Source organism: Puntigrus tetrazona, chromosome 4, assembly GCF_018831695.1.
Source record: "Puntigrus tetrazona isolate hp1 chromosome 4, ASM1883169v1, whole genome shotgun sequence".
Classification (NCBI taxonomy): domain Eukaryota; kingdom Metazoa; phylum Chordata; class Actinopteri; order Cypriniformes; family Cyprinidae; genus Puntigrus; species Puntigrus tetrazona.
The window spans coordinates 6398203-6413303 of NC_056702.1; the positions used below are offsets into that span (position 1 = coordinate 6398203).

A 15101-nucleotide genomic window follows, 5' to 3' on the forward strand; every position below is an offset into this window, starting at 1 on the left:
CAAACACACCTGCCAACAACCACATTACGGCTATCTGTATTTATGTTTTTGAAACGCTCACTTTATATACACTGAAACCTTTTTAAGGTTCACAGCTCCACTTAATTGTCATAATAAAAATATCATCACCTTATTAAACAACAACGCTCTTACAAGGTGAAACGACATTTGTTTTCGAGAGAACATTCATGGTTCAGGTCATAACGTGACACGCATGGTTGTGTTTTGTTAAAAGCACAGCTACCAAAAAATGAATTGGAAGATATTGTGCTAAATTTTTGCAACAAGCAAATCATTACTATTAGGAATATGAGATAATGTGCTTGTTAATGCTAATTAATGAACTTATTAAAGATTGCATTACCAAATGATTAACAGATCTTTATTTAACGTACATTGAAATGCTTACAAATGTCATCAAAACTTCAGTTCATATGGTCATGCTTTTTTTTTTTCTCAAATGGTTAACATTAATAAATAATTGAAAAAAATAATATAATGTTAGTTACGTTTCATTATTAGTTTAAAAACCTACAAATGATTTTAACAGAAATTACACAAATTAACGTGTATTTGTTGATGTACTTTTAAATTCTTACAAATGTCAAGCTTCAGTTCCCATTTTAGGTAATGCTCATTTTTACGTTATCACAACATTTGTAAATTAGTCCTTTTATTAACTCGTGATCACAGTCTGTAAAGGTCATATATTTAGTCTTTGTTTGTTGTGAAGACTTGCTATCTTAAGTCCTTAATTATTTCTTAATGTTTTTGCAGTATCCTACCTAAAGTGGAGTCTATTCATCATTTGTAAATGATAAACCTTTATTAATTATTAGTACATTTGATGACAAATGTCTCAAATGACTATTTTTACATCTTTACAAATCATTTAATGATCGTTTTGTAAATGTTAATCCTTTGTATATATATTACACACACATTTAAATCATTAATGTTTTATGTATTTTTTTTTACCTGTATTTAAGCAAAATGCGCAAAACATGTGCAAACTCTGTATTTAAAATGTTAAATTGGCTGACAACAAAATAAAACAGCCTGTTTTTAAACAGCGCAGAGCTGTAGCTGAATAGTTAGGGCTTCTACACTACTGTGTTTTAGTATTGGTTATTATGGTGGTACTTGGAGAGCCAAATATTTTCTAAGGTGGTAAAAAGTTTGAGAACCACTCATCTAACTCCACAACATGCTACAACCCCAGATTATCAAGATTTCTTCTTCTATTACCTGGCCCCATCGCTCGGTTTGGTCACACGCAACTGTGTTTCTAACAGTCATGTCCTTGATGAATTCCTGATCAGAACCTGTGTGCTTTAATAATAATAACAAAGCAAAGCATTAAAATGGGTCTTGCAATCTTAAAGCTTACATACTCTGATAAATATGTGCACTTATAAAGTATTTAAATTTACTTACAACGTTGTCCAAGCTCTACAATGTGAAAGTCATTGCCATTATGTCTGCATAGCAGTGGATCTGTGGTCCATCCACAAGATTCTGTGCTGATCTTCAGTCAGTCCAAAACATGAAAAATACAGGAACACATTCAAAACAACACTAATAATATAACAACACTAATAAATAATAATAAAATATAAACATAAATCTCTACAGAGAAATTGTTTTAATGACCAACTTTACGATGCAGATGCTTGTTACACAACACATTATAACAAAATAAAAGGAAACTTAACACATTTGTTTATCCTTATTGCATGGCTATTTTTTTCAACATACAACAATAGCCAAGCTGTTATTAAAAAAAAAAAAAGAGAGTTTTGAACATCTGCTTTATGCAGTATACTTATGACTATATTTTCATGCAGCGTTACAATGGGTTCTAGTGAGGCACTTGAACAATTCAGAAAACTGAAAGTTTATTCCTTCAGTACTTCATCTAAACCACACTTATGTCATCAATATCAATAGACAGGCCTAAAAGGACTATGAGGGAGCTGCTCGTTTGTTTCTCTTATAGCATGCAAAAAAGAGACCGTTTGGAGACTCTATTTTTCAATCTATGTATATTTTAACAGATGTTTTATGGATTATAAAATGCTTTCTTAAATTCCCTCTATTCTAAACCATAACTTACATCCTTTGAACTCACGCTCTGTTTGATCGGTCTTTAACGCAGCACTGGGCTCAAATAACGCATACCAAACTGTATTTTTATTGTTCTCCATAGATAAATTCAGCACAGTACTGCACGGGAGAATGCTTATTGTAATATTTATACTGAAAATACTATGAAACGGCATGTATTTTGAGGCTTCAGAGTAACTTACCGTGAACCTAACAATGGCAAAAATACGACTCTCTAAACTGTACTTGTACTCGTATTAGAAAACACATATTAAGCCACTAATTATTATTTACTTAATATTTACTTACCAAATTTGTGAAGAAGCTCAACATGACTGACCATCATCTTCTACAACTGTTTTCACGAGATCTCGCGATAAGTGATGTTGAGAATGTGATGTTGTTATTGAATTGATTCAACACTTTTTTTTTTTTTAAGCCAAGAGGACAAATATGATAATGCCTTTACAGTTGATTCCTCAGATACTCTGCTAAAAACATTGGTTTTGATTACATCTATAACTTTGAAATCGTGTTTGTTTAAACTTCTGATTCAGTTCAATTTTCTTGTGTCTTATTGTTAAAAACACAAGTTACAAAAACAGTCAGTTATTTCTATAAAGGTAAACACCTGGGAAAGAAATCACATGTTTAAATTAGATCTACGTGGCGGTAAATAAATCAATAAGTCTCCTGCTTTTGTCTCCTGTGAAGCTGGGACTCTAAACTGCATTTTGTGCTTAAACGCGGAAAAAACGAGAAGTTACCTTTAAGGAGGCAATTCAGAGAAGTGAATCTAATCAATAGTAGCTCTATCAGGGCAAAAGTTAACTTGGAAAATGAACCAAATGGCATCAGTGACTTTCAATTTTGATTTAGATAGAACAAAACCTGCGCCAACTGAAAAAGAAAGGGCAATCAATATTACTATTTCATATGAAGCTTAGACATTATTCAAGCCAAGAAACAAATTTATTAGTGGAAAGTGCACTCTTGCAGCCAAGGGTGAAATCAGTATGTACAAATATTTATCCCAATAATTGTAAATGCAGTTAAATGGAAAATGATACAAGTGATGTGGCAGAAATTGATGCTGAAGGCAAATTTTCAAGATGATGTGCTTCTCGTCCAGTGCGACCCTCTTTGCACTTTATTTTGCTAAGGCTGGAGGCTCTTGTTTGAATGACATGTTGTGATGGAAATGTATATTATTTATCACTCGGCATTCTTATTGTTCACCATAGGCTACTTCATGTTTCTAACTTGAACACTTGACATGCCGTAATAAACGCCCAAATATGAGTTTCCTTTGTGCCCTTAAATGCAGCATCAGTCATTTACTATCTGCTTGTGTACTTAATCTGTACTGTAATGTCAGTGTGAGTGGCAGGGGATCTTAAATCATACAACATACCTGCATCATAAGATGTCAGATTAAATCAAAAGAGCATTTGGGTGTCATCTCTTCACTCGGCATGTTGTTTTATTGTTTCTCTGTTCGTCGGCCATACAAAGGATTACAGCTGTAGGAATCCCCAAATTTATACATAGACGATAAACATCATGCTAACAAAGTATTAAATTTGTACAAAAATACTTTACAGCTCATAATACCTGTCCATTAGAAATAAAAATACAATATTTTAGGGACATAACTGTGACATTGAATCATAAAATTATTGTATACTGAAAATGGACACCCACTATTTTAACTGGCAGTGCTTGACTTCACTAAATGTTTCCACAAATGGAACATTAAAATGACTTGTTTCACTTGACCGGAGTGTATTTGCAGTAACACAGCGAAGTGTTGTAACAAACATAGGTCGAGGTCAAGGAAAGCGTAATGAAAGTGACAACTAACTTTTGAATCTGGGCTTGAAAGCCACAATTCAACATGTAGCGAATCGAGAAACATCTCGGTGCATGAGTCTGGGGAATGAACCCGTACCTGAAAGTTTATCTGAAATAAAACAACCAAAAAAAAGACACCTTTTCATCATCGTCAAACGTTCTCCATCAAGTGGGCTTGATGAGGTTTTAGTTCGGTTCAGGAGTTGGACCACAATGTGCCATTTGAAAATAGTGAGTAGACAGGATCTTTGAGCACTGACAACGAGGGTGACATCACTCAATCAAAAGCACAGTTTCACACAGGTGGGTGAGGGTCTTCGTTGCCATTAGCATCTTACCTATGGCATTTTTTTTCTTTACTAACAATTTTTTTTTCCAAGTAGAGCTACAAATGTGATGTTTAGTGGTCTACCACATGTGGTAGAACGAATCCATTCTCTCATGATTTGACACTTAGTTTTTTTTTTCTTTACAAATGGTTCGCGTACCCTTTGGGCTTACACAGTCTGGAAAAAAATGTCAGATGAGACATAGAAAACCATAACAGTACCATATACAAATTACCATAATGATTGATAACTATTTAAACAATGTGGGGAGGAATACAAAAGTCTTTTCAGGATTTTTTTTTTTTTATTACTCATGGACATCAACCCCATGCTTGTATTTTGTCATAAGTGGATACTGCAAATTTAAGCAAATGAGATGAATTTGTTCGTCGTAATATTCTCATTTATCACAGACAGCGGAGTAAACAATATGCGAGTACCTACTTGAACGCCTGTCGTTTTCATTTAGGAGATTGATGTTGGAATAAATAAGCTGTTCTATCCTTTGGGCCAATGATGGATTTCCTCAAAATGTGGGGCGAGAGTCTGGAGACCGCCGACCTACGGCGGTTACCTAACAAAGTACAAAGAGTTTCCGAACCGAATGACCTTCTCCGTGCCATCAATCTGCTCCGGTACATGGTCGATAGCGACCTCATGCTAACCAGCCATCGCTCAAAATCACACGCATCCCTTATAAATCATCCGCCTCTATTCATAAAAATAGACATCTGTCCAATTTCAAGATAAGGTGCCTTTGTGCCACCCTCTCCTTATACGAGCGACATTGGATTTCCTATTTATGGTGATAGAGCAGACAGAGAACCGAAACATGGTGTGTTTCATGTAGCCAAGCGCTTGTTTTTTTTTTTTTTTTTGGACAGAAGTACTACAAAATAGTTAATTAAAAGGTCTCATGCATTAGGCTACAACCCACATTCAGTCACAATCGAAAAATGGCTACCGAATTCATTGTGCTGATCATTTTTTTTCTCCCACACAAAGCTGTATCCTCTCTCTCTCTCTCATCAAGCGAGAAAAGGGATCTGACCTTGGCATCAGATAGGAAATACACGGACATACACTATACACACACTTGTGTTTCAGTATCACAAAATAGGAGGATCGACGGTTGCGTTTCGAACATGGAACTTTGACAGACTTCGTGGAGGCTTGCGAAATAAAGTCTCGGGACACGCGCACACTCATTCAAACTCACACAAATACGGACAATCACAGAGTGGCCAGTCCGATATTGTAAGTAAAAGTCTCAGGTGTTGCTTTTATGCATTTTTTTCGAGTCCTCCTTAAAACTATTCTCGTTTATTGGCAATAAAAATTAGGGATGGCACTGTTTTAGGTTTTTTTTTTTCCACAATTTGGTTTTCCAAGAGGTCAGTGTGGTCTTCGCCGCCATTTTCACAGGGTAAAAACACACCCAGCTTGTCAGGAAAGGACCTCTTAGTCATGGTGGTTCATGCTCTGACTTGGGAAAGGGACTGGGTGTGTGCTATAGTACAAGCCCCTCTCGTTTTCCTCCACTAGAGGGAGCCGTTTTAGGGAGGGGAGGGTTCGCTTTAGCACCATGAGGAGGAGCGCTCCACTGCAGGCACCTGAGAGGAGTTCTGCTATAAAGTCTTGTTGGGGTCTCTGTCCTCTAGTCCCGCTAGTGTGGAGTTGTGCTGGCCCTGCTCCAGCCCTGCGGTGGGCTGTTCGAGAGGGTCCCCGGAGTCAGTCCAGTTCGCTGCCTCGTCATTGGACAACGGGTTCAGTTCTGAGGGCTGCGAGGAAACCGGGTTCCGGCTTATGACTAGATCCAGTTTGTTCCCGGACTCTGCTATAAGTGGAACCACTAAGCAGCAGTCAAAGTCTCTAGTCCGGACGTGGTTTATCTGTAGCACAAAGCAAGCATAAATTTAGATCACTTTTTATGTACTGTAGGGCCCTATGATTTTAATGATGTGGAAAGAATTGTAAAATCTAGACATGAAAATGGAATTTACTATATAACGCAGAATGTTGTGGAATCTTGCCCAGAGTATTGCGAAATGTAACAGAATTTGGCAAAAATTGGACGAATAACTTTGAAGTAGGGCTGCACACATAATGAAATTTGAATGAATGTTAGCAAATAACCAAGTCTGCCTTCATTTCATTTCAAAAGATTAATACAATTGTTTGAGTTTTTTACGAATTAACTTAATTGCCTCAATTTTTGCCTCGGTATTACATTAAAAATACAGAATTGTAATTAGAACTTTATCACTGATATCCTTTTTTCATTATTAAAAATGCGTGAAATCGATTGTAATCCAGAAATAAAATTAAAATTGCGATGTGGGCCCTGTGTACCTGCTGTCCCATAATACCATGGGACTGCATAACATCAGCTCACCTGTAGCAGTCTATCGTATGGCTTGAGTCCTCCGATTTCAGCAGGGCCGCCTGGACGGATATTGTTTACATAAACCCCCTTCTCCAAGACTCCATCAGACACGCTAAACCCAAAGTCCTCAAGGTCCGAGTCCTTCAAAAGGCTCACCTATGAATGTGAGGGCAGTTACAAACATTAAACTGGCTCTATAGCCAATTTATCAAGAAATGACCAAAAAACCTGTATTCCCACCTTATGAAGCTCAACCGGGGTGGGCGACATGATGTCTTTGATCTCCTGCTTCATTCTCCTCATGGCGAAAGCTTTTCTGCCGACATCGGTGGGCAGTGTGTTGCTGCGGTTGGCCTGTGTGTATTGTGGTTTGTTACTGCCACGTTCTTGAAAGCTGGCCTGACGGCCCAGATGGCTTCGGGTGGGCGCCGGATCGTGATTTAGACTCAAAGAGCTACCCGACATGATGGTGGCCTACAGGGAAAACCATGAGGAATAGGGCTGAGTATGAATAAATATAAGTGCTGTAAAGGTTAAAGCAAAATGCATTCAACACACTTTTAATACATTTTAGTGTTCAAAACTACCGTTCAAAAGTTTAGAATCAGTATGTTTCTTTGTTTTTGTTAGAAATTAATACTTTTATTCAGCAAGAATGAATTGATGTTGATCAAAAGTGACAAGACATTTATATGGTTACAAAAGATTTCTATTTCAAATAAATGCTACTCTTTTGAATTCTCTATTCATTAAAGAATCCGAAAACAAATATTATTATATTAAAATAGAAAAGGGTAACACTTTATTTTATGGTGTCATAATACAGTGTTCTACCCTAATTATGTACTCAGCAGTAGCCACTGTACTTACATGAAATAAAATGTACTTAAGCCTGTAATTACAGTTTGTAATTATGTAGATGTAACAAACAGCTACTGTTACATAGTTATTTACACTTAATTAGAATATTGATAGTAGCTTATGCCTGTGTACTTTTATAATTACATTGTATAAAGTCTGCAACACATGACAATCTTTTGGTTACATAAGTAGCTGTGTTACAGACTCGGTCTGTTACAAAAGGGTAATCGTAGCAGTCTGTATGTATTACATCTACATAATTACAAACTAAGTACAAACTCTTCCATAACTAAGTTACATAAGTACATTTTGTTTTATGCAAGTACAACCACTACTACTTCCTAGGTAATTATTTTGTATTATGGACACCTTATTACCAGTTTGGCCCCACTTCACATCATGCCCCTAATACCTGTGTACTTGCGTAGAAACTAGATGTGTACATAGTATGTAACCACAGTGTAGGTACTCATTGGTACATCTACATCTCTAATGTTTGTGTAGCTACACACACATAAACTACTGAATGGTGTGTGCAATTACAAATGTGTAACAGGACTAATAGCACTTTTTAAAAAAGAAAGTTACACTTTATATTAAGTAGACTATTTGTATGGGTTTACCATGTAATAACTATTACATATTATGCACCAGAGGTCAGTAAGTTAGGCTTTACATATAAATTGTGGTTGGTGTCCAAAATGTTACACTTTATATTAAGTGGACAGTTCCTGAGGAGTTACCATGTAAGTACACCGGTAATACAGAGGCGCACCGACTGTTCCACTTACTCTTATACATGATACAAAATGCAGTTATATAATTCCTGTTACACGAGTACTTAGTAAAGTGAAAAAAAGTGTTGTTACCAAACTACGTACACGTCTAGTTACTATGCAAGTGGCACTAAAGGTGGCACTAAAATTTCTTAGCTAACTTTTGAACGATAGTTACATTGACAGTGAAACACTCATTATGTCAGTTAGAGAACAGACAGTGACAAAGCATTTCATTAACAGTTTGTGTTACTTTTGTTTAGTATGTTACGAGAAGCAAAATGCTGATGGACAACGATACACAAACTTTTAGTAACATGCATTTTAACACACTAATGGGTGGTTTGAACCGCTTCGACTTCCACCATGGCAAGCCATGGCAATGATTAAACAAACATTATGAACGGTGGCCTTTTTTTTTTTTTTTTTTTTTTTTTTTTTTGATGTTTCTTGAAGTCCTTTGAAGATGATCTTCAAAAAGAACCTGGTTCTGGTTTGGCTTTTGCTGAGCACACTACTACACAAGACTGAAATATTTCCACAACAATAAGCCTTGCTAAAGCTCTTCCATCATGCTTAGCATGAGCCCACATGCCTTCGTTCTCTTCAATCCACCGTCATTTGCTAGTTTGCGTGAATCTCACTCAAACTGCACGGAATGGGAATTCCAGTTAATGACAGGTGACCACACAAAAGAGGAAACTCTTCTAAGCCGATGCATTTGTGGTAAGCAGCGTAAAAAAATCATTAAACCAGTGATCAGACATGTAAATCATGCACCTTGACACCACATTCAATCAATTCAGCATGTGAAAAATGAAAACGTGTGATTTTCGTACAAATGTTTTTCGGGCCGTTTCAAACTCAATAGTACATTCTACTGACACAAACCAGAGGCAAACACTTTCATCGAATCCAATTAGGGCCAAAGGGTACATTCAGCGGAAAAGGCTTTTGATTTTATCGTGTTTCCACAGACAAGTGGGATGGAAAGTGAAGAGCTTTCAAAGCGATCCCTAACATTGAGTACTAAAAGCTTCTCTGCGCCGTCGGCTACTCGTGGTCTGTGTTTAACTCAAGGTACCTGATAAAGCGAAGGCAAGAAAATCAATCTGCTTTCATGAAATGTTTCAAGGCTGGCCACAAAGCATGTCAAATCCAACAATGTGCGACATGACAGCAGATATAATCTACGGAACGACAGTAACAAAAATTAAAGTGTAGTTAACAGCAGCTAAAACCATTTTCCCAGAAATTCGTGCTGTTATTTTAATCGTTAAACGGGCCTTTTTCACGTGTTTTGTCTTTTATAGTATTTAAAGGGATAGTTCACACACACATTATAATTGTCATTATTTACAAACCTTCATGTTGTTCCAAACCTATATTTCATCCACATTAAAACACATTTTCACGCATGAACAAAATCATCAAAAGTAATTCATATGACTTCAAGTCTTCAAAACCATTGTTTTGTGTCTCGTCCTTTATGGCTCTCAAACCTTTTCTCATTTGCACCAAGCCTTGACTTGTAAAAACACTATTCAAACTTTGCACCAATGAAACATATTGAATCCGTCACCTGAATTTCACCGCTACAGCTGAACACTGTGTGCGAATTCATGTTGTCGAGGCTGATGAGCGATACAGCCATGTACTTTCAGGCAGAGCCAAATGTGGCAATATTTCGATTCTTATTGGCATATTCAGTTCTCGTTAGAGTCAAGCATCCCACTAGATAAGGATCTGCTTTATGGTGGGAAGAAAACTGCAATGAGAAACTCAGTCGCTTATCAGACCGATATCAGTGTGTCCCTGTGCCGTCAGAGCACATTTTCTTCACAGCAGGCCATGCTGTTAACAGGCAAAGAATTTCACCGCTTGCTTTTCTGAATAACAACATGTGGAACGATAACCTTAAAATAGACAGAATTTGTTCATAACGACGTCTAATAACAGAAACCTAAATTTCAAATGTTTTTTTAATTGTTGTTTTACAAAAAAGGTGCTTGAACTGATGCATTTAATGTTGTCAAATGGTTGTCAAAGTTAGCTTCTGAAGGCATTACTGACTGAATTTTCGTAAATGTTCCTGACCGGTGAATTCTTTAGGATTTTTACTGGAATCAAGCTAGGGCTGCATGATATATTGCATGCAATAGTGGGGAAAAAAATAAATGCGCTGAATCTAATAAAACCTAAAATGAAACTTACTATGGTAAGTAACTGAAATTGTTGAAACTAAGTTGATGCAAAATTTTTGGGGCGGTTTCCAGCAGTGTTGATATGTGGGGTGGGGGGAACATATAACTATACACATGCGTGAAAACATGATACATATAAAATATAACATAATAAAATACTTGATCTTAAAAACTTGAAAATGCTGAAAACTGAAAATGCTACCATGGTAATAAACTGGAATAAGATGAAGCAGAAAGCACACTTAATCACTAAAACACAAATTGAATAATTTAAATATATAAATATAAATATATATATATATATATATATATATATATATATATATATATATATATATATATATATATATATATATATATATATATATACTATAACAGTATACAAATAAATACCTAACCCTGTTTTGCAGTGACTGGATAAAAATGATTTTCTAAAATAATGAATCAAATTAAGAATTGATTTGTATATTTTAATGATTTTACCATTACGCGTTAAAAATGAATTGAAACCCCAAATATATTTTAACATTTTAAAGTAATCTTTATATATATAATATATATCTTTGCATACAAAATTAATCCAATACATTTCTGTAATATGAATGTAAATAAGCTTGGAACAACATAATTGTGAATAAATAAAGACAGAATCCCGGTGAACTACAGCTTTTAACACGTCACAATTAATTTCGAATGCACCCCTAGGATCTGAAGTGGATGCCAGTAGTGGTTGTCTGTGAGCCCCACCCTCCCTTTCAAGCAGGCCCCCAGCGAGAGACACTGAGCCCATTAGCACGAGAAGAGCACTTGGGTGCCAGCGCTACAAGCAAAAGAGGAAGCCCAAAGAAAGGAAAGGGGTACCAAGATGGCCAGGTTTCTCTTATTCAGAAGCCTGTCTGGCTTGTCCTGGAAAAAGAAGGAGCTGTTACACAAAACCAGGGTTGGTACAGCATGCTACTGAAAAAAGATAGTACAGGGAGGTGGATGAATGGAAAGAGCTAGAGGATGAATGTAGGGAGAGGGGAATGAACACAAGGCGGATGCCACTTTTCTTCCCGAATTACCTCAAGTTCTCGCAGGATCCCCGATTGGCCGCACGTTTCCAGGTCTTCGAGCGCTTGGGACCAGAAGTTCTCTTCCTGGTCTGGCTCAGTCCCGTCGTGCCCCACAGTGAACCTGTTTGAAACACAAACGGCACGTTTCAACCACCTGGTATGTCAAAATAGCGGCAGCCAATGAGCAGGCAGGCGTCACAGTGATGAACGCAAGGGACGACCAATGATCTGTGCAGGCTATGGTGGGGCTCTTGAAGAGAGACACATACACACACACCCGGTGCGGCTGGACACACTGTGATGGACGGTGATGTCCTGGTGGATTGTGGGGCTTTGGGTTATGAAGTGAAAGGGCCGGATTGGTTCGGGGAAGCAGTGCAGGTTAACAGGCACACAGCACTGAACCTCACCTGCTGTCTGAGATTAAACCGGTGGGCAGCGTGGATGCCCTGTAACGGGAGATCAGCTTCAATCAATAACACAAACGTCAGTTCAGTCTGTCACAGACATCTTGTATATAACACATTTTGAGGGCCTTCATTTAAAAAGCATTATAAAACCATTCTCAAACGACATAGAAATATGATTTGGAGAAGATGGGGGACGTTTCGCATTATGCAGTACTTCATATTTAAATAGAGACGCTGAATGCTCACAATATTTAAAATGACAATGCATTAAAGTTGCAGTAGTTTCTTCTCCATGGAACAAGTTTATATTCCGCTTTTCTAGAGTATATCTGATGTAGACATGTTTTCTAGATGATAGCTCCATTTGTAGCAGTTTAATTTCAACGATAAATGCTCTGCAGTCCATTTGACCTCAATATTAGTGACACAAACCAAAAAGAAGTTTTACAGAAGCATTGCAAGTACAAACAAAAGCAAAGAAAATAAAAAAGAATACGTAGTTCTAATAAATTATAATAAATGCAAATATAAAATTGAATATGTTGTTACCTTGACAATTAAGTTGAAGCACTTGCATGAAAAAATGCAAAAAAAAATTAAGATTTGAGCTAAAGTGCGAAAATAAAAAGAATTTAAAGCGAAATAGAAATATGAATTACAAGAAATACATTGAAAAATTTTTTAATAAACTGATATTAAAATAAAATAAATCTAATAATAGTATGATAATGTATAAATAATACTAAAATATGATGTCAACCTTAATACCAACAAATCTTTGACAGCTGGTTGAATCCGCAGTACATCACAAATGCGCAACTGATAAATGATAATCCTAATCTGGATTCCCACTCGTCGGCTTTTAAACCAATCAGCTACAACTACTTGGTGAAAGCTGTGCCAGCTGATTAATATTTATGAGCCAGGCTGATTTATAATGTGTCCAATTTAAGTTCATTCCTACACCTCTGATTATATTCATCTGGATTTAACTGAATTGTGAAAAGTTATGCGCAGATGAACTGGGACAGTAAGACCAGGGATGTGTATTAAGAAACTAAGCAAATGAGTTCAGCTTTGATTTCATGTTGACTTGAAAGCAGCTCCCAGTCACCCTTAAACGGTAATGGTACAATCCTGTGAAGAAAACTCAAAGGGCAATCATAACTCCAGTGTCATCTAAATACTTTAAAAAGGCCTTTTCCTTCCCAAGAGCTGCTGGCTTCATTACTGTGCATAGGGGCCCTTTACGCCTTTGATCTACAGCACAATGAATCTGAATTACAAATATCCAACAGTATGTGCTAACAAAGAATAAAGTGGAATCACCCCAGAAACGATCGATCAAAGCTCCAGTAACAGCGCGTTTGACGATACGATACGCTGCAGATGTACCGCGCAGATCACTTATTATGACTGAGAGGCACATTTTGGGTTGAAACGAAGACTATTACACACAGAATTCAGAGAAATGTTGCTGAAGACCCACTTAATGTGAAAATTAAAGTCGGTTGACTTCTAGAAATTGTTTTGATGGCCTCGTCTAAGATTGTCTCTTGAATTTAATGAATTTGAGAAGTCAACAAAACATTTTTATAGACATGGTTAAGCAGGACTGGTTTCGCACAATGCCTTTCTGTAGAGTCTGGCACTAAACTAGTCCATGATTCAATGGATACTGACACTTCAGTACTTCATTTTCAGGAAAATAAAGCGGTAATACGTTTTATGGAATAATAATGTCTGCAATGGCAACAGAGTTCATTGCTTCAATCCGTTTCACTCAGAAGCCTTGTGTACTCTGCTAATGTAGTATAAAAATCCTTTCAATGAATTCAAGTCATCACATTAACCATCAAATAGACCTGGCGGCCTTAATACGTTCTTAATATCTCCCCCCCAAAATGAAGTTCTCTTATTATTTATCCATTATTTCATATGTTGTTCCAAACCCTGACTACTTCTGTTTGGCAAAAGGAGAATCTTTGTACATCTTACAAGCAGCTCTCAAACATAAAGCTAATTGATAAAACTATCAACGTCCATAAACGTTTCATGAGTGAAAATGGCAGCATATGAGTTTGGAACAACATGACGACAACAGTAAATAGTGAACTTCTCCGTAAAATTAAATAAAATTAAAAAATAAAAACATACATTTTCTATGACAGAATGTTTTGTATTTAAACAGTATTATTTTAGAAGTAGTTTGTTGATGTACCCGCTAGCACTTGGCCTGTCCCATTCATCCACACCGAGTCCAAAGTCGGGCAGGACGTTGTTCCTCTGCCGGCTGCTGTTCACCGGAGAAAGGCTTCCCCGGCCGGGCTTGGCATTCCTCCACTCATGGCTGTGGAAACTGTAGCCCGATGCCTGGAAACCCGTGGGAGCTGAAACAAACACACAAGCAGAGTCCAAAATGAATGTTTTGCTACTTCTGCCAATAGTGGGTGAAATGTACTAGCCCCAAATATTTCTTATTCACTATGACACTCTATTTTGAACTTTTAATAGAAGTACAAAAAAACATTTTGGATTAAATATCTAATAATTGATTGCTCCATTGAAATAATAATTATAATGCTAAATTAAATGGTAACAATTACATTGAAACAAAACTAATAACTTAATATCTGCATTAAGCTGAATTTCCAAATTTCATTGAAATAATAATAATGCTAAATTCAATTTAAAATAGCTATATGATTCACTAAAACAAAACTAACAAACTAAATGAATAAAAAAAAAATATTGTTAGTAATAACAATAATATTAATAATAATAAGAACAATAAGTTAGTTAAACAGCTGTAGTTAAACAGCTAAATTATTTAATAAAAATATTATAATTTATTAATAATAATCTAATATTATTACTAATGATTATCATAATGATAATAATAATTTCAATTTTAGATTAATGTAACTGAACTAAAATATTTCAGTTAAAATAACTCAAACTAAAATGTTAAATTATTACAAACAATTAATCAATAAATACAAACAAACAAGCTGTTTGAAAAACTGCACTGCTGTGGCTCATGCTGAAAATACCAGCCAGCTGGCAAGGTCACAATGTTACTTGCATTTGGCACTTGGCATGTACTTTTGTACCCTGCAC

The 15101-nt window shown here is 36.3% G+C and overlaps 1 protein-coding gene across 9 annotated transcripts in view; it reads right to left on the reverse strand.

Moving 5' to 3' along the window:
• Positions 1-3564: 3564 nt before the first annotated feature.
• The window catches only part of grip1 (glutamate receptor interacting protein 1), a 226115-nt gene continuing 214578 nt past the window's right edge, over positions 3565-15101 (reverse strand). For 4 of the 9 annotated variants that reach the window (XM_043236763.1, XM_043236757.1, XM_043236760.1 and 1 more), the window contains exons 20-26: positions 14203-14371; positions 11982-12020; positions 11581-11692; positions 11378-11422; positions 6916-7149; positions 6685-6831; positions 3565-6181 (exon numbers count right to left, since the gene is read on the reverse strand). In XM_043236763.1, coding sequence (XP_043092698.1) covers positions 5918-6181; positions 6685-6831; positions 6916-7149; positions 11378-11422; positions 11581-11692; positions 11982-12020; positions 14203-14371 — 1010 coding nt within the window. In that variant the 3' untranslated portion in view covers positions 3565-5917. The remainder of the gene's footprint in view (positions 6182-6684; positions 6832-6915; positions 7150-11377; positions 11423-11580; positions 11693-11981; positions 12021-14202; positions 14372-15101) is intronic. The other 5 variants (XM_043236758.1, XM_043236766.1, XM_043236764.1 and 2 more) reach the window with 3 other exon arrangements.